We start from the raw sequence: 19,809 nt of genomic DNA, 5'->3' as shown, positions 1-19,809 counted from the left end.
ACCCACCTGTGACCATCAGTGCCCACCAGTGCCACCCAACAGTGCCCATCAGTACAGCCCAGCAGTGCCATCCATCAGTGCCCAGCAGTGCTCAGCAGTGTCGCCAGTCAGTGCCGTAAGTCAGTGCCACCCATCAGTGCCCAGCAATGCTGCCAGTCAGTGCCAGCTCATCAGTGCCGCCTATCAGTGCCACCCATCAGTTCCACCTCATCAGTGCCGCCTATCAGTGCCCATCAGTGCTGCCTATCAGTACAGCCTCATCAACGCACATCAGTGAAGGAGAAAAATTGCCCGTATGCAAAATTTTATAGAAACAAAGAAAAACTTTTTTTTCTAATTTTTTGCTCTTTTTTTAGTTTATAGCGCAAAAAATAAAACTCCCAGCGGCGAGTAAATACCTGGCCTGGACAGGAAGGGGGTATAAGTGCCCGGTAGTCAAGGGGTTAAGTATTCCTGTTTACCCTGAAAGCCACCACCGCTCTGCAACCGCTTGAATTTGTTGTGTTTGGCGGGTGGTAGTAAAGTAAGGGCGGTTGCAGAATTTTTGATGTACCCACTTGATGAAATATTACTAGTGTATGCATAGCAAAAACATTTTTTAGTTTTGGGTAGAGTAGGGAAAGGTTAGAACCCCTGCTAGGTTACTATCTGTGTAACCATTACAAGCACCCCGCACCACAATTGCATGCATTACACATAATTGCAGAGCAGTTGTGGCACAGCCCAGGGGCGGACTGACAACTCATGGGGCCCCTGGGCAATAGGGGATCATGGGGCCCCTGTGTCCTTGCCCACACTCAAAAAAAGCCTATAAAAGGTACCAGGGGCATTTCATGTAGCCCGGGCCCTTGGGCAGTGCGCACCTGGCACAGCCCCATCCAATGTCTGCTGAACGCATCCTGTAGCATGGAATAGTATGGCGCCTGGCTATGTTAACTTGTCGGGGGGCAGGGGGAAGGCAGGGGTGTTTTGTTAAAATCATGGCTCAGCCATTTGTTTTTACCATTCCCTGACCACCTGTGTTAACAAGGCCTTACACAGTTGTCCCTGGAACAGGTATCTCTATTGGAAGGTTTTCCCTCATCTCTTGTCCTCAAAACATCTCTAAAATCTGTGCTCCTCCCTACTTTCTTTTTTGGTGACAATGGTCACTAGTACAAAAGTAATTGTAAATCTACCCAATGGTCACACATATATGCTACACCCTATTTTTTACCCAGTGATATTCCCACTAGGTCTCTGTGCTTCTCTCATCATTACAGGGAGATCATGGCTAGTGGGAGGGGCCAACAGGGTGCTGTATATGGTTTCGTGAAAACATGACAGCACCTTGCCTCAGTACTCCTCTCAAGAGCTCTCATCCCAGTGGGGTGGCCCTTGGGAGGACTTACACAAAAATAAAAATGCCTTGATGGGTGGGTGTCAGTCTAGAGGAGTAGGAATTCCATTTGCATGTGGTCTAACCTAGGCAACATAAACACACCATTACAGGATGCTAAGCCTCCATGACTGAAAAATCTGCAATCCAATTAGTGAAAGGGACAGCCAGGCTGGGAAGGAAAAGGCATGACGACATCCTCCAGCCAGTAAATGAGGTGGACTCTATCTGACTTGCTGCAGCTTATAATGCTGTATATTCAGAGGATTCAGTTTCAGTACTGGAGAGGAGCCTGTACAACTGAAGGGAAGTTGGAGTTCACTTTAAACATTTCAGGTGAGGTTCGTTATGGGAGAGGGGCTCAGACTGATTTGGATCTGGCCCAACTTGCAAGTCTATGCTTTATTAGGGATCCATCTGTATATTATTATCCACAGCCATTGTTCTTTAGAATCTTCTTGGCAACTTCATGATCCTTGTTACCTCTTCCCGTCCTGATCCTTGTTACCTCTTTAGCTACTGATCCTTGTTACCTCTTCCCATCCTGATCCTTGTTACCTCTTCCCATCCTGATCCTTGTTACCTCTTCCATCCTAATCCTTGTTACCTCTTCCCGTTCTGACCCTTGTTACCTCTTCCCATCCTGACCCTTGTTACCTCTTCCCATCCTGACCCTTGTTACCTCTTCCCGTCCCGACCCTTGTTACCTCTTCCCGTCCCGACCCTTGTTACCTCTTCCCGTCCCGGCCCTTGTTACCTCTTCCTGTTCCGACCCTTGTTACCTCTTCCCTCTGGTGATCAGTCCTGGAAACATTCTCCACCTCAATGAGTGAGACAATATAAAGAAGACCACCAGAGGGGAGAATGTCTAACTCCAAGTTCATACAAACCTCTCAAACCTCTTCCCGTCCCGACCCGTTACCTCTTCCCGTTCTGACCCTTGTTACCTCTTCCCTCTGGTGATCAGTCCTGGAAACATTCTCCACCTCAATGAGTGAGATAATGTAAAGAAGATCACCAGAGGGGAGAATGTCCAACTCCAAGTTCATACAAACCTCTCAAACCAAAAGGAATCTTTCATGGTGTACAGCTGTCTGTGTTCTACCCATATAACTCCTGTCAGAGGGGCTCAGGTTGGTTTGGATCTGGTCCAACTTACAAGTTTATGCTTAATTAGGGATCTACCTGTATATCACCATCCACAGCCATTGTTCTTTAGATTCTTCTTGGCAACGTCCTGATCCTTGTTACCTCTTCCTGTCTTGATTCTTGTAATCTCTTCCTGTCCTGATACTTGTTACCTTTTCCCCTCCCGATCCTTGTTACCTCTTCCCTTCCCGATCCTTGTTACCTCTTCCCTTCTCGGTCCTTGTTACCTATTCCCGTCCCAGTACTTGTTACCTCTTCCTTTCCCGATCCTTGTTACCTCTTCCCCTCTCAATCCTTGTTACCTATTCCCGACCCAGCCATTATTACCTCTTTCCGTCCCAATCCTTGCTACCTCTTCCCGTCCCGATCCTTGCTACCTCTTCCCGTCCCGATCCTTGTTACTTCTTCCCATTCTGATCCTTGCTACCTCTTCCCCTCCTGATCCTTGTTACTTCTTCCCCTCCCGATCCCTGTTACCTCTTCCACTCCTAATCTGTTACCAATTCCAATCCTGGTCCTTGTTACCTCTTCCCATCCCGATCCTTGTTACCTCTTCCCATCCTGATCCTTGTTACCTCTTCCCGTCCCTGTCCTTGTTACCTCTTCCTGTCCTGGTCCTTGTTACCTCTTCCCGTCCCGGTCCTTGTTACCTTTTCCCATCCCGGTCCTTGCTATCTCTTCCCCTCCTAATTCTTGTTACCTTGATTCCTGTCCCAATCTTTGTTACCTCTTCCCATCCCGATCCTTGTTACCTCTTCCCCTCCTGATTCTTGTTATCTCTTCCTGTCCTGATTCTTGTTATCTTTTCCCTTCCCGATCCTTGTTACCTCTTCCCATCCTGATCCTTGTTACCTCTTCTCGTCCCTGTCCTTGTTACCTCTTCCTGTCCTGGTCCTTGTTACCTCTTCCCGTCCCGGTCCTTGTTACCTCTTCCCATCCCGATCCTTGCTATCTCTTCCCCTCTTAATTCTTGTTACCTTGATTCCTGTCCCAATCTTTGTTATCTCTTCCTGTCCTGATCCTTGTTATCTCTTCCTGCAGTGACACCAAAGGTTTCAGAGATTATCGGAGTGGATGATTTGGTTCATATGAAGAGGTCCACCCTGGTCTTCATGGTTTCAGGTTTCAAACCAAACGATATTGAAGTACATTTGTACTTAAAGAGAGCTGAAGGCATAGAGAATCACAAGATTGAGTCCTGGAAACATCCTCCACCTCAACGAGGGAAAAAATGTACTGTAAAATACAGTCAGAGGGGAGAATGTCTAACTCTAAGCTCCTCCAATGAAATTCATTCTTTCTTGGAAAAGGAAAAACAGCCTCTTAAACTAAAGAGATCTTTCATGGTGTACAGCTGTCTGTGTTCTACCCATATAACTCCTGACAAAGAGAGAGATGATGAGGCAGAACTTGTTATACAAGTGATACACACTTCTCTGAAATCTCCTCTCATTGTACGCCAGACGATTAAAATAAATAAAGGTAAGCTCTAAAAACATGAGACGACTATTTATAAAAAATGTGTGAATGTCTTAAGCATTCGCACAGCTGTCATGGATAATCCCCAAATTTTGTCTAATAGGTTTATTTCCTATGATCCCCAGCTCCATTTATTGACCATAATGCAGTATTTTCCTGATTGGAATATTTCAGGAAAATACCGCAGTTTGGCCACTAGATGGAGATGACGCTAATAAAAAACATACTACACAGATTATGAAGATTATTCATTATGGCTAAACAAATGCATTCGCACATCAATTTGTTAAATAAAATAGACTAAGTAATGATATGAGCTAATGTTATATACCTCGAATGAAATTAGGAATATTTTTTGTGAAAGGATCATGAAAAAAAAAGAGTTGTTTCACACAGACAGCCTAGAGCATCTTCTGAAAGAGCTAACATATATGTGCAAAGCCTTGGACACATATTTAGGCACTGAGCATAGACATTTTACTGACACACTTGGGTTGATTTTAGTCATGGTACCTTGTACCTAGCTACATCTGTGTAGGATAGGAAAGTTACATTAGATGAACATGAAATACATACTTTGAACCTGTTTTACCTTCCAGTGTATGTATTTTTGGCCATCCAGTCTTGAGACTCACACAGCTCTTCCCCACAGTACAGCCCTATCTGATGTGTGTTTGTGTGTGTGTCGGGGGGGGGGGAGTTTGCTAATCTTTTTGTTCCTCAATTTCACTTTCACTTAGGTCCCCTCTCCACATTTCAATTGGTGAAAGAAGAAGCATCAGACTCATAAACTAATCCCACTGTTATTCTGCTCTCTCATCCTATCAGCAAATTATGAATCTCCTCCTAATGACATGTATAGACATTGATTTATTTGCCACTAATGCAGCCTACATACCTTGATTTTATCAGAGCTCATATATATGTATGAGGGAGCAGTGGGAAGAATGTTCCTTACATTGGTGGTCAATGGGAAGAATGTCCCTTACATTGGTGGTCAGTGGGAAGAATGTCCCTTACATTGGTGGTCAGTGGGAAGAATGTCCCTTACATTGGTGATCAGTGGGAAGAATGCCCCTTACATTGGTGATCAGTGGGAAGAATGTCCCTTACATTGGTGATCAGTGGGAAGAATGGCCCTTACATTGGGGGTCAGTGGGAAGAATGCCCCTTACATTGGTGGTCAGTGGGAAGAATCCCCTTTACATTGGTGGTCAGTGGGAAGAATGCCCCTTACATTGGTGATCAGTGGGAAGAATGCCCCTTACATTGGTGGTCAGTGGGAAGAATGCCCCTTACATTGGTGGTCAGTGGGAAGAATGTCCCTTACATTGGTGGTCAGTGGGAAGAATGTCCCTTACATTGGTGGTCAGTGGGAAGAATGTCCCTTACATTGGTGATCAGTGGGAAGAATGTCCCTTACATTGATGGTCAGTGGGAAGAATGTCCCTTACATTGGTGGTCAGTGGAAAGAATGTCCCTTACATTGGTGATCAGTGGGAAGAATGTCCTTTACATTGGTGGTCAGTGGGAAGAATGCTCCTTACATTGGTGATCAGTGGGAAGAATGCTCCTTACATTGGTGGTCAGTGGGAAGAATGTCCCTTACATTGGTGATCAGTGGGAAGAATGTCCCTTACATTGGTGGTCAGTGGGAAGAATGTCCCTTACACTGGTGATCAGTGGAAAGAATGTCCCTTACATTGGTGGTCAGTGGGAGAAGGAGGAAGACACACTGAAGGAGCTCTCCCTGAGAACCAGCGTTTTCAAGCCTGGGCCATGCCTGCTAGCTTGGCCCAGGAACCATGCCTGATCTGGGGGGAGGCCCTGGGAGGGATCCCCCTGATGACACAAGGCCTAGTGAGGAGGAAGAGGAGGAAGAAGAGGACCTGACTGTGGGTCCAGGCACTGGTGAGGAAGTGGATGTCTTCAGACAGAAGATTATTGATTGTTTCTTGGCTATTGGAAGAGCTGAGGAAACACTTAAAGTTTTGAAGGATGAGCATGAATCCTTCAGAGACAAATACTGCCAGGCCTGGAGTAAGAACAGATTGGCCATGAAGCTGGAATTACAGCGAATGGAGGAAAAGGTGAAGAAACAATCTTTATTATTGGAAAAATTTAAAGCCCGAAGTGGAGCATTTAAAGAAAGGTTTGACAATGAGAGGAGAGTTGCCAACCAAACATCAGCGAGTTCTGGGGCTCAGCAGCCTCAGGTAATGGCTGACCCGAATCCACATACCTCAGTGTCTCTCCCCCCATGTCAGGCTGCGGAGTTGTCAGCAGCAACCAGCCAGGGGGTTGAGAGTGAGCATGGCACCCTGACCTTCATCCAGCAGATGGAATTACCCCTGAGAGCAGACAGGTTTGCCTTTTCTGATGACCCTTCAGAAGTCCCTGTGGATGGACAGAAGAGGTACAGAAATCCTAGTACACCAAGATGACTGCTTCCAACATGTATGCCCCACCGGCTGTGGTGAGTACTGCTGATGAGAAGGAGTTCTGCAAACAACATGCTGTGGAAGTTTCTGCTGTGGAGGAATCCTCAGCCAACTTGGAGGGAAAACCCCTTGCAGCAATGTCTCCAGACCATCAGGGGAATGTGGATGGACCTGCACCAAACACCCCAGAGATGGATGTTACTGCTGCTGTTCCTGCTGAAACCAGTGGTCCCTCTACAGGCAAGATGGCTGCCACCTGCAAAGAGTCTGCTTCACCTGAACCCCCATGTGTTCCAGAGCTGGTTGATGCTGGGGAGGGGAATAGCACACTGCATCATGTGGACAGCAAACAACAAACATGGATGTCTCCTGTGTGTCACTTGTTAGTATGTCTGAACAGGTTGCACGTTCCTGGGCTGAAAGCCTTTCTTGGGGGAAGAAATGACAGCTGGAACTAAAGTTTCTATGGTTGCAGCAGTGAGTAAGGACATTGCTGTGAAGATTATGAATGTGTCAACAAGTAATATGACTGGTGATACTGGTAAAGCAATGGATGTGTTGGTGGTGGGCGGTGGTGAAGGGGTTAATGTTGCTGGCAAGAGTAAAAATGACATTTCTACCCCTGCTCAGCAGAGAGGATTCACTATCCATTCTTGAATCTGTACAATCAGTATCTTCTAGAGTTTTATCAGCTGCATCCAAACACACAAATGTTTCTACTGCTTGGAGGAATGTGGGGAGCTATGCTTCTGTTTTGGGGAATTGCACCAAGGGGAGTGGAGGGAATGTTGGCAATCCTAATGGTCACAATTTTGGGAGGTTTGGTGGTGGGATGGTTGGTGGATTCAGGAGGAGAAATGTTGTTCAGTTGAGGTGGGGGGGGGAACCCCAACAGTAAGGGGGAGGGTGGCTGAGCTGATTTTGGAGATGGGGTTTAAAGCCTCTGTTTTTGCTTTGATCTGCCTAGTTGGCAGTTGTGAATATGATTTATCGTTTGTAAAACCTGAAGGTCTGGATCTCTTTTGGGAGAGATATAGGAAGTGCAGGGGCTTTCAGCAGCGGAGAAGTTTGGGGCCAAAGGTGGTTTTTAGGCAGCCTTTGATAAAATCAGTGATGATCCTGGTCCACAAAAAATCGATGCCAGAGGCTGATTTGGTAGTGTGGCTACGCTGATATGGCGAAGTCCTCACCCCACTGCGGAAGGTCCTTGATGAGCATGGGATATGGACAGGGGCCTGGACAGTGTCACTGCAATTGAGGGTGCTGGGTAATGTGGTTCAGTACCTGCCTTGCTCAGCCTTTCTTGGGAGGGATAGGTTGACCATTTTCTCTCAGGGTTAGCCTAAGGTTTGTAATAAATGTGGCGAGAAAGGCCACTTTGCATCATCCTGCACCATCAAGAAGTGCTCACTGTGCTAGGATTTTGGCCAAAGAATGCACCCAGATTTGGTGCAGTTTCTGTCAGCAGCTGGGTCATCCATATAGTCAGTGCCCAGAGGCACTACATAACCTGACAGGGTTGGAGGCTGAGCTGCAGAGGCTGGATAAAAAAGATGAGAGGCAGCTGATGCTAGGGAGGAAACTGTTGTTGCCAGCTTGTGTCTGTTCCGTCTGTTGTATCAGATTCTGTTTCCCGTAGTAATGTCATCCCTGAGTCTGTCCCTGTTCCTAATCCTACTGTACGTAGATTCTCCAGACTAGCGGAAGCTGCTAGGGGGGAAGGTTTAGCTGATCTTCCCTCTTGGCCTACTCGACTTTCAGTACCTGTCCCCTAACAGCACAAACGTGGTCAGGAGAGTGTAGGGGTGCTGGATGGGGGTGGAGCCAATGGGGCTGAGGGAGGGGTGTCTATGTCCTATGTCTCATATCCTGCTAAAGGGGATTTAGCTAATGAGGTGTGAGAGAGGGTTAAGGGGAAGAAAAAGAAGAAAAGGATGAGAAGAGCTGTCCTTTCTTCTTCAGAATCAGACCCAGGAGGGGTTCCTCTTGGCAACACCTATTCAGTTTTGTCAGGTGATGAGATGGAATCTGATTTATCCAATTCTTTATCATCTATGGATGAGAAGGAGCCACATAGCCTGAAAAGAACTGTTTTGGGTGATGAGAGTGTGGTAGAGGTTAAGAAACGACTGCCCCAATCCTGATGGCAGTTCATGCTCCGTTAAAGGTGGCGACCATTAATGTTGCCAGCATTAAATCTGCAAGAGCTCGTGATATGGCCTTATTTTTGCTCAGCGAGTTTGATGCTGAGATTTTATTTTTGCAAGAGACCTAGCTCAATACCTTGGCCTATGTCCATCTAGCAAAATGGCTGTGGAGATGTGGTCCCTCCTTTTGGTCTCTTGCAGCTGAGCCTTGCAGCGGAGTTGCGGTGCTTTTTAAAACCAATATGGTAACGTGCCAGTGGCTAATTGAGGTAGAAATGGGGAGATGCATGGTCTTAGACATCTCTGTTAGAGGAAAGGACCCATACCTGATCAATATCTATGGACCTTGGTCAAAATGGGAAAGGAAATGCCTCCTCACAAAGATCTAGCTCTTCCTTTTTACGTCCCAGCAGGTTGTCTTTGGAGGTGACTTTAACACCATAATTAGGCCTGAAGATAGGAGAGGTTCCATAGACCGACTGGGTTATGATAGCATTTTTCTCAGAGATTTGGTTAGACAGGCAGGCCTGGTAGATGTGCACATTAAGCACTGCCCTGGCAGCACGGGTTTCACATTTCAGAGAGGGAATAGTGAGGGCAGGGTAGACAGGTTTTTTTTAAGGAGAACTCTGCTCTTGAGTTGAGGGTGATGGAGTTCTCTGAACACTTCTTGTCTGTGACTCTGAATGCCTCGGACACTCCACCCAGGGGAAGGGGTGTCTGGAAACTGAACTCGGCTCTCCTGGAATATGTAGAGGTAAGACTGTGACGGTGCGTGGAGTCAGACCCCAGCCCTTCTCACCAACTTGTGACCGAAGGACCTTCCGCTCTCAGCTGCGCCCTGCACAAAGATTTTCCAGCTCGCTGGACTACAATCTATGTGCCAGCACCCTGGGTCAGGTTAATTACGCAATTAACCCTTCACGTAACACTATGATAATAAAATAAGCGTCTGTAATACACACTGCCACCGCAGACAGATGTATTCATAGGATTAATACATACAGTAGCACTCTCCAGAGACAGGGATTCTTAGTTTGCATTAAGAGCTTTAGAAACAGTTCAACACTTTTCAGAAAATAGGATTTATTACTAAAAAGGATAAAAAAAGGTGTAATTAACATATTTACAGAAAAAGATGTAACAAATATATATATATATATAAAGAGAGCAATAAAACAACAGAGAAATAAAAGAAAGAAGTTTCAGAAGGCAGGATACTTGCCTTGGTTTGAGCAGAGTCCAATTGTCCGAACAAAAAGGTTGCCTTTCTCCAAAAGATGGTTCCTGATGTTAAAAGGGAGAGATCTCACTTTTTCTCTCCAGGCACGTGTGCCTTTTTCCTAGTATCTCAAAGGGATATCTCCTGAAAGCAAAGAGCCAATCGCCTCATTTGGGGATGGGTGTTAGGCGGTGACCAAGGTTATGATCAAATCCTTCACAAGTTCATAATATGGTCAATAACCTTCAATAGGTACAGGTAGCATCCTAGCAACTGGCAGATTAATATGTAGAATCATATTCCGAAAGTACAGATACTAAACTGTAGCATATCTTGCCACTCCGGATAAAAGAGATTGCTTTCTACCCTCTTGTAGGGATGTAAGGTGTCATGTGACTCATATTAAAATGACCTATCCGAATATATACTTCATATCCATGTGCCCATTTCCTGCTGAAGTTTATGAATTTGTATGAAGAATGACTCATGTGGGATGTACTTTTTATGGCACCCCAGCTGTAATGCTTACAGGTCGTGACCGACTGAGTTATGGTTTTACAACCGGGCAGAGCAAAGTGGTTGTCAAGGGATTACAACCATGAAGTTTATTCAGCTGTGCCTGTTCACTTGTGACCCCAGTTCACATACAGACCACATTCTACTCAAAAGGGAGGAGAGACGGAGGGGAATGAGATTAACAGGTCATGAGACAAAAATGGTTGCCAGCGTCCATGTGTCTAAGCGCACAATTGCCAAAAAGACAATCCTTTGAGGATTTGTTTTCAGGCACAGGTTTCTGTTCTGAACTTTTGCAGCAGTAAGTCAGAATGGTGGGAGCTTGTGAAACAAAGTGCGATTGGACTTTTCAAGGCCATAAGTAAGAAGAAGCAGCTTGGTATGTATATTGCCTACCAGCATTGATCATCTTGGTCTCGTATGGAGGAGATCCAGGGGAGATCTCTGAAGTGAAGCTTCTTCTTAGGAAGTGTCGATATGACCAGCATGCCTCCTTAGTTCTGGAGAGGGATTATGGGAAATATCACTTGCCTGATCCTTACCAAAACTGTAAGCAATGCATAGCAGTTAAGACGGTCATTGGCCTAATCTGAACATCACCAGGGTTCCCTGGTGATGTTCAGATTAGGGATCTTGGAGATCTTCAGGTCATATTATACAGACCTTCTGGGAAGAAAGGACCTTAGCCGGGACAGGATGGAAAGCTTTCTGGATTCTACTCCAGGATTGGGAAATGGTACATTGCTTTTGATGAATTTGACAGAACCAATTTCAGCGGATGAGGTAGTTTGTGCTATAGACAAGCTGGCTACCAAAAAATCACCTGGGCCAGATGGATTGACAGCTGAATTTTACAAGTGTTTTAAGTTCATTCTGGCTCCCTTTTTAGTGGAGGTTTTTAATAGCTGTCTAGAAGAGGGTTCACTCCCTCCCTCCATGAGGCAATCCGCTATGATTCTTCTGTCAAAAAAACTGGCGCCCCATCAGTCTTCTCAACGTTGATAGAAAGATCTTGGCAAAGATTCTTTTTTGGTGCGTGTTGTCCGTAGCAGGTGATTTGTTGTCCAGCTATCAGCACTGTTTGGTCTAAGGTAGAAGAACCTTTTCATCAGTTTTGACTGTCAGGGAGGCTTTGGAGTGATGCAGGGCTGCTGGATGGATGATGTGCACCATGGATGTCCTTTGAGCCCCCTGCTATATGCTTTCGCAATTGACCCTCTTGTAAGAAGGCTAGAGGGTGAATCATTGTGTGGGATGCCTTTGGGCATTGCTGGTGCACCATCTTTGAAGGTCATGGCCTATGCTGATGATGTGTCTGCTTTTGTCTCTGGGACTGAGGAGGCGCAGGAGGTGGTTTCTGTGATAGAGCAGTACATGGAGGCTTCTGGCTGTAAAGTCAACCATGAAAAGAGTGACGTTTCCTGGATGGGTGAGGAGGGTGAAAGCTTTAAACGTCCGGATGCCTTCCCGGAGCCCCAGCAGATAACTAAAGTGTTGGGCATCAAATTTGGTCCTGGTGACTATGGTCATTGAAATAGGGAAAGCAGGTTGGTGGATGCCAATGCCAAAGTAGTGAACTGGAAGAGATGGAGGCTCTCGATGAGGTAGAGGGTTGACTTGATTAAAACTTACCTGATCCTGATCTTTTTATATGTCAGCTTTGTCTGTATCTTGTTGGTATCTCTGTATGCAAGGGTCTACAGCTGGTTTTTCCAACTGTTATGGGGAAACAGGCTGAACCTGATCAAATGCAATGTAACTTACCTGTCCAGGCGGGAGGGTGGCCTGGGAATGGTCAACCTGATAGTTTTCTTTTCCTTGCTCTTTTTAAAGTACAATCTTGGTAATATGTTAGCAGAGACCCTGCCGGGATGGGTGGGTATTTTTCAATCTTGGTTTAAGCCTTTTCTGCGTTGCTGGGAAGATGGCGGGCCAGTGAAAAGTCTCCCAGCTTATGTTGCCCCATGTCTGAAAATACTTCAGCAGTGGCAGGTAACAGTGGAGGATATCAGGTCCCTTCCCAGGAAGTCTTTGTCGGAGAGGATTTTGGCTTCTGCTTTCAGTATGTCACTGGCCTTAAAGGATTGCCCAGGCTCTGTAATGTGAGAGGCATTGCGTTTAATTAACTTGGAGAGAATCCCTTTGAAGTTTAGGGATCAAGCCTGGCTCACTTTCCATGGAAGGCTCTATGTGAGAGGAAACCTGAAGCACCGCCCTGTGGATGATCTGGATTATCCTAGAGCAGAGTGTGTTGGTAAAGTGGAGTCTATGCACTACTTTCTGCTCCAGTGTCCCTTTTACACAGAGGTATATAAAAGGGTGGGGAGGGTTCTGGGCATCCCCTTTCTCTGTCGCATGAGTTATGCAGAGTGGGTGTACGGGGCATTCCCAGCGAGCTGGGACTTTGATTTGGACACAATTTTTCTAGTTAGTATAGTTGTTTGTTGCTTTATATGGAATGCACGGTGTCATATTACCCTGTGGAAGAAAGTCCTCCCTGTTGATTTGGTGGTGCATGATATTCTGGGTGAGGGTGGGAAGATTCGGGGTGTTGAGAAGGGCAGGAAGCCTCGGGTGGTCTGGAAAAGGGCGTGGAGGAATATCAGACCTGCCTTTGGTGAACTGTCCATCTCTGGGTGAGGTGCTCTTTTCTTATGCTGTTCTTTTCACTCCCTTAGTTTTTGTTGGTTAAGATCTTCGTTTTGAAGAAGGGCTGCATGCACAATGGGGGCGGGGTGGTTTCTGGACCTCTCAGGTTTGATGTCTGGTGTAGTGATGTGAGTTGTAGTAAGATTTATTCCCCCAGTAATGACATGTTCATTTCTGAGAGTTTTGTTTTTGTCTGACAGCAGATTTTGCTCTATTTTTGTTTTTGTACAAATATGTATATAGTTATTTATTTTTATATATTCTGTATATGATTTTAAGTTTATTGGTTGCAAGACTTTTAATAAAGAAAAATTGGGAAGAATGCCCCCTTCATTGGTGGTCAGTGGGATGATTGCCCCTTACATTGGTGGTCAATGGGAGGATTGCCCCCTACATTTGTGGTCAGTGGGAAGAATGCCCCTACATTGTTGGTCAGTGGGAAGAATGTCCCTTACATGGGTAGTCAGTGGGAAGAATGTCCCTTATATTGGTGGTCAGTGGGAAGAATGCTTCTTACATTGGTGGTCAGTGGGTTCATTATCCCTTACATGGGTAGTCAGTGGGAAGAATGCCCCTTACATTGGAGGTCAATGGGAGGAATGCCCCTTACATTGGTGGTCACTGGGAAGAATGTCCCTTACATTGGTGATCAGTGGGAAGAATGTCCCTTACATTGGTGGTCAGTGGGAAGAATGTCCCTTACATTGGTGATCAGTGAGAAGAATGTCCCTTACATTGGTGGTCAGTGGAAAGAATGTCCCTTACATTGGTGATCAGTGGGAAGAATGTCCCTTACATTGGTGGTCAGTGGGAAGAATGTCCCTTACATTGGTGATCAGTGGGAAGAATGTCCCTTACATTGGTGGTCAGTGGGAAGAATTCCCCTTACATTGGCGGTCAGTGGGAAGAATGCCCACCTTTTAGCAGTGATCACAATGCTGTCCTTAGCAACACCTAAAAAAGATCAATAGTATCATGCCTGTGGCTCTGCCAAGTGGCATTGAACATGGAACTATGCGCCTTTAGATAGAAGGTCAATTAGCCACAGCCCAAGGAACCCCTAGCAAGGAGCCCCAATGGTCCACGAAACCTTGGTTGAGAATGGCTGACCTAGATCAACATATTCCATAATCATTTGCAGCCTGGAATCATGAAAGGTTGCACTTGTATTTGAGTCTGAGAAATTCATACAAGACACAGACAATGAGTTTTAGCTGAGACATTTATGAACTATGTCTAATTATGTTTGGAAGAACCAAAACAAACAGTAGTAAACCCACCCCAGGTATTCTCACGATCTGTGTTTCTTTTTATATTGCAGCTGATCCCAGTCAAGCATGAAGAGCACCGAGTGGGCCAGTAGACAGAGCCCAAAATTCATTCCTACCATAAACCTCCGTCAATTCTGTGAGCAGAATAAAGTCTTGCAAACCCCTGACCATACTTTAAGAAGAGTTGAAGATGATCTGTAAAGCACTATGTCCATTCTGAAGTAAAACCAGAGATGGAGGACACCAGGGAAACATTCAGATTCAAGGTTACCACCAAAAGTCTTAAAATAAGAGAAATGGAGACAGGAAAAGATGAGCAAGACCAGCTATCTAAACTGAAAGACAAGTCTACCCTTCCAACGTGTGCCAACCCCAACGAAGAGTACCCAGTGTTAGGAGTAATGGCTCATCCTATGGTCCAGAGGAGAAATGTTCTCTAGTTCCTCTGTGAAGCCTGGGGACGTGGCAGTTCCCAGGTTCTCCGCTTCTCTGTGGAGCCTGGGGCCATGGTGGTTCCCAGGTTCTCCAGTTCCTCTGTGGAGCCTGAGGCTATCGTGGTTCCCAGGTTCTCCGGTACTCTGTGAAGCCTAGGGCCATGGTGGTTCCCAGGTTCTCCAGTTCCTCTGTGCAGCCTGAGGCTATCGTGGTTCCCAGGTTCTCCGGTACTCTGTGAAGCCTAGGGCCATGGTGGTTCCCAGGTTCTCCTTTTGCTCTTTGAAGCCTGGGGCTGTGATGATTCTCAGGTTCTACTTTTCCTGTGTGAAGCCCAGGGCTGTGGTGGTTCCCAGGTTCTTTTTTCCCTCTGTGAAGCCTGGGGCTGTGGTGGTTCCCAGGTCCTCCTAGTTTTGATCTGGCTGTCCTGCAAATCCCGGTTTGAGACAAATCCTACAGGTTTACTATCAGTGCAGGTTGACATGAACTGGTTTAAACAGTCTTAATTCTATGTAATTAACAAAAAAAGACATATTCATAACAGCTTTCCCAGCATACAAGTCTACATGAATACATTTCTAACAAGTTATTACATTCAGCAACAGTATCATTTTTCAAAAAGCTTCACCTTTTAGTATTAAAAAGTCCTCCTTGAGGTCCAGTCCAGTGACTTTTCCCAGGCTGATATGATGTCATAAGTCTGCTGCAGGCAGGAGGAAACATTTCCTCAGTTTCGTCTCCCCCAATGATCAGAATAAGTGATATTGCCACCCCCCCCCCACTATCTGTTTTAACTCTATTTTAACTGCATTGCACATGGTTGAGGGGCCAATCAGTGGGTCCTGCTTAGCGGGTGGTAGTGCCCACTGAACACGACAAGGGGTTTAAATGCTGCTGTAGAGCATCATTGCCACAGCACGTGAACATGTGATTGATAGAGCGGAGAGGGATTAGAACCCCTGTCAGGTTTTTATTGCTGTCTGTGTCCCTATTAGAGAGATTCGCCCTCTCTTTGTCCTGTTTATCACTGAATGTGAAACAAAATCCCAAGTTTTGGACTGTCCCCAGAAAATGTGTATTCGGGAAATCCTCCAATGGGGTAACACTCTGGGATTCCCTCATTTTGCAGGGATTTCCTCTCACTTTCAGTTTTGGATATGGGACAGGATGTGAAGGAAAATCTCCCCAGTGTGGCACTGGGGTGGCAAAAAAAGAAAATAAATCTGAGAGGGGTTATAAAGGGTTTTAAAAAAAAGTTTGCCTTTAGTTCTACCTTAAGTGTCGGTTCACACTATAGAAACGCAGTCCAGATGCATTCTGGATGCGTTTCTGCATGCATGTTTTTGATCCAATTTTGGCACATTCTGGTGCGGTTTTGATACACTTTTGATGGGTTCCGGTGCATTTTTAAGCCTTTTTTTTTCAAATCAAATAGGGACATGTGCATTTTTGGTGCGCTCTGGTGTATTTTTTATGCATTTTACCAAGTTCCAGTACAGTTCTGTGCAGAAAAAAATGAAGCCTATACCTACTTTTTATTTTCTGCAACTGGAATGCATTGGAGTGTGCAAAGAAGGAGGATGGACGCTGCTCAAACCCATCTTGAGGAGAACTGTGATGCCAATGACCTTAGCCGTCGATCAGTCTATGCCCTCTGATGTGTTTCGCCCCGCCCATAGGGGGCTTGGTCACTGAACGCACTGGAACTGCGAGCAATGATGTGAACTATGACATTGACAGCCATGTAACCTACTATCTGTACGTTTTGGATGCGGAAAAAAAAGCAACTGAAACGCATGTAGTGTGAACTTTCCCTAAGAGGGAGCTTTTGGGGTAGTAAATCTTGGTTCAACCATAGGTATTCACTGCCCCCTATTGCAAGTGCAAACATGCCCTAATACCTTACTCATTGCAGCAGGGTCCCTCCAGCTGTGTGAACCTGTCCCGCTAAGCCTCCTCTGGAAGGTGCTCCTGGCCACAGTCTCACTCCTGCCTCCGCTACATACAATTCAGGGTTAATGCGATGGCTCCAAGGGACCACCCACAGACTGGGGGAGAGGAGGACAGCACCTGACTGAGGAATACAATTAGGCAAGCCATAGATGATTCAATTTTCTTTCCTTCCAGCACGGGTGGAAGGAAAGAAAATCACTAGATTCCCTAATCAACACAGTCCCGGTTGATGGAGGGAATCCCTCCCTTTTGGGTTCTGCCAGTGGGGGGCGCAGGGAACCTTCCTGTCTGGCAGGACACAATGATTACTGCTAGCGACTACGGCCGCTGCCAGTAAAAGCAAGCCAAAAATCCAACCGGCTGGTCGTACCCAAGTCATTCGATGCTGCAGTTGGATACAATGCCCATCGATGGACCGCAATTCATCTGCTCCCAGATGAACCGGCCAAATTTCAATCCATGTATGGCCAGCTTAGGTAGTACAACCTCTTCTTCTACATCCCGACATAATGTGCATTTAACCCTTGCTGTGCAGGGGGATGGGGTAGATTTTTTGTAGTTCCGGGATTTGGGCTTCAATTTTGTAAAACTACACTATGCCAGCTATGCCCAGGGACCCTTCCCATGGACCCTTCCCATGTGTGGAATGTGCTTCCCTGTCACAGGTAGCTGACATCTGTTCAGCAATGGTGCTACATACTCCTTCTGCTTGTATTAGTTGGGTGTATTTTTATGTGTTTTGTATTTCTGTTCCTAAGAAGACGTTTCACCATACAGTATGTCCTCCTGTTCCATCAACCATCAGTGTTTCAGTTTGTCATTCAATTAACTTTATGAATGTTACTATTTTTATTTTTTTATTTTTTTTTTATAAAAAGAGTAAAAACAGTAAGAAATGCAAAATAAAAATTCCACTCTGATAATCTGTCTCTTTATCTTTGAGAGATGTGGGAGATAATGTTCCCCACCTCCTTTGTGGTCAGCCTCTGAATGGAGGTGTGGCCAACGGGGATATGGTTCTAGGAATACTGGGGAGGGATCTACAGGGAATTCCCTGTGACATCACCGAACGAACACCATATTTGGTATTAGTAGAAATATTGACATTTATACAGACCCCATTGGGGGAAATCCTCAACCCCTCTTTCTAATCCTACGGCTCTTACAGTTCATGTTACACTGGTGATTCTGCTGCTGGCTAAATCCCCCCAGAGGGAGATAATGTCATGTTCCCCTAACATGGGCTAGACATGTGCAGAAGGAAAACATGTTTCATTATGTTTCAGATGGATTCATGACGTTTATAATTTCGTTTTGACGCATTTGTAACAAAATTTGTATCCTTCTGTTTATTCGTTTTCAGCCGTATTCAAATTTTCATTCAATGGATTCAAAGTATTCGAATCGAATTTGAATTGAAATGATTGAATTGATCCAAATTTGAAGAAAAGCTGATTCTATTCTATTCGAAATTCGAATTTCGGAAGATGGATATATTCTTTCTATTCTATTTTATTTTCTATTATATTCTTTTCTATTTTATTCCTTTATTTTCTCTTCTAATTTATTTTCTATTCTATTCCTTTAGTTTCTATTCTTTTATATTCTATTCTTCTGTTTTATTCCTTTATTTTCTATTCTGTTCTATTCCATTAGTTTCTATTCTGTTCTATTCTTTTCTATTCCTTTAGTTTCTATTCTATTCTTTCCTATTCTATGTTATTCCTTTAGTTTCTATTCTGTTCTATTCTTTCCTATTCTATTCCTTTAGTTTCTATTCTGTTCTATTCTTTCCTATTCTATTCCTTTATATTCTATTTCTTTAGTTTATATTCTATTATTATATTTTCTGTTCTATTCTTTTCTATTCTATTTTATTCCTTTAGTTTCTATTCTATTTTCTTTTTTCTATTCTATTCCTTTAGTTTCTATTCTATTCTTTTCTATTTTATTCCTTTAGTTTCTGTTCTGTTCCTTTTTAGTTTTGCATTATGTTCTATTATTTTCTATTCCTTTAGTTGCTATTCTATTCTTTGCTATTCTATTACTTTAGCTTCTATTCTGTTATATTCTTTCCTAGTCTATTCCTTTATTTTCTATTCTTTTCTATATTCTTTTATATGCCTTTAGTTTCTATTCTATTGTTATATTTTCTGTTCTATTCTATTTTATTCCTTTAGTTTCTATTCTATTTTCTTTTTTCTATTCTATTCCTTTAGTTTCTATTCTATTCTTTACTTTTTATTATATTCTTTTCTATTTTATTCCTTTATTTTCTATTTTATTTTCTATTCTTTTCTATTCTATTCCTTTAGTTTCTATTCTATTCTTTTCTATTTTATTCCTTTAGTTTCTATTCTATTATTATATTTTCTGTTCTATTCTATTTTATTCCTTTAGTTTCTATTCTATTTTCTTTTTTCTATTCTATTCCTTTAGTTTCTATTCTATTCTTTATTTTTTTATTATATTCTTTTCTATTTTATTCCTTTATTTTCTATTTTATTTTATATTCTTTTATATTCCTTTAGTTTCTATTCTTTTCTATTTTATTCCTTTAGTTTCTGTTCTGTTCTGTTCCTTTAGTTTTGTATTCTGTTCAATTCTTTTCTATTCCTTTAGTTTCTATTCTATTCTTTCCTATTCTATTACTTTAGTTTCTATTATGTTCTATTCTTTCCTATTCTATTCCTTTAGTTTCCATTCTTTTATATGCCTTTAGTTTCTATTCTATTATTATATTTTCTGTTCTATTCTTTTCTATTCTATTTTATTCCTTTAGTTTCTATTCTATTTTTATTTTCTATTCTATTCCTTTAGTTTCTGTTCTGTTCTATTCTTTTATTTTCCTTTATTTTCTATTCTATTTATTTTTCTTTTTTTCTATTCTTTTTTTATTCTAATCCTTGAAGTTCTATTCTAGTTTGTTATTTTCTATTCTATTCTTTTATTTTGTGTTCAGTTCTATTTTATTCCTTTAGTTTCTATTCTATTCTTTTTTTTTGTTCTATTATATTCCTTTAGTTTCTATTCTATTTTCTCTTCCTTTAGTTTCTATTCTATTCTTTTATTTTCTATTCCTTTGTTTCTATTCTGAGTCTGTCCCATTTTTCTGGCTGATAGCTGGGAAATTTGAGTGGAATGTGAAAAACAGTTTTACTTTTGAATGCTT

At 43.5% G+C, this 19,809-nt stretch overlaps 1 protein-coding gene across 1 annotated transcript in view; it reads left to right on the top strand.

Moving 5' to 3' along the window:
* The window catches only part of LOC149440759 (natural cytotoxicity triggering receptor 3 ligand 1-like), a 41,912-nt gene extending 24,352 nt beyond the window's left edge, over positions 1 to 17,560 (top strand). The window contains exons 5-6 of the mRNA XM_089658167.1: positions 3,569 to 4,009; positions 14,303 to 17,560. Coding sequence (XP_089514293.1) covers positions 3,569 to 4,009; positions 14,303 to 14,322 — 461 coding nt within the window. The 3' untranslated portion in view covers positions 14,323 to 17,560. The remainder of the gene's footprint in view (positions 1 to 3,568; positions 4,010 to 14,302) is intronic.
* Positions 17,561 to 19,809: the final 2,249 nt, after the last annotated feature.

The sequence above is a fragment of the Staurois parvus genome, unplaced genomic scaffold (genome assembly GCF_062004578.1).
Source record: "Staurois parvus isolate SC_StPar_1 unplaced genomic scaffold, SC_StPar_1.0 ptg001054l, whole genome shotgun sequence".
Taxonomy (NCBI): Eukaryota; Metazoa; Chordata; class Amphibia; order Anura; family Ranidae; genus Staurois; species Staurois parvus.
This window is presented reverse-complemented; position numbering and strand designations above follow the sequence as displayed.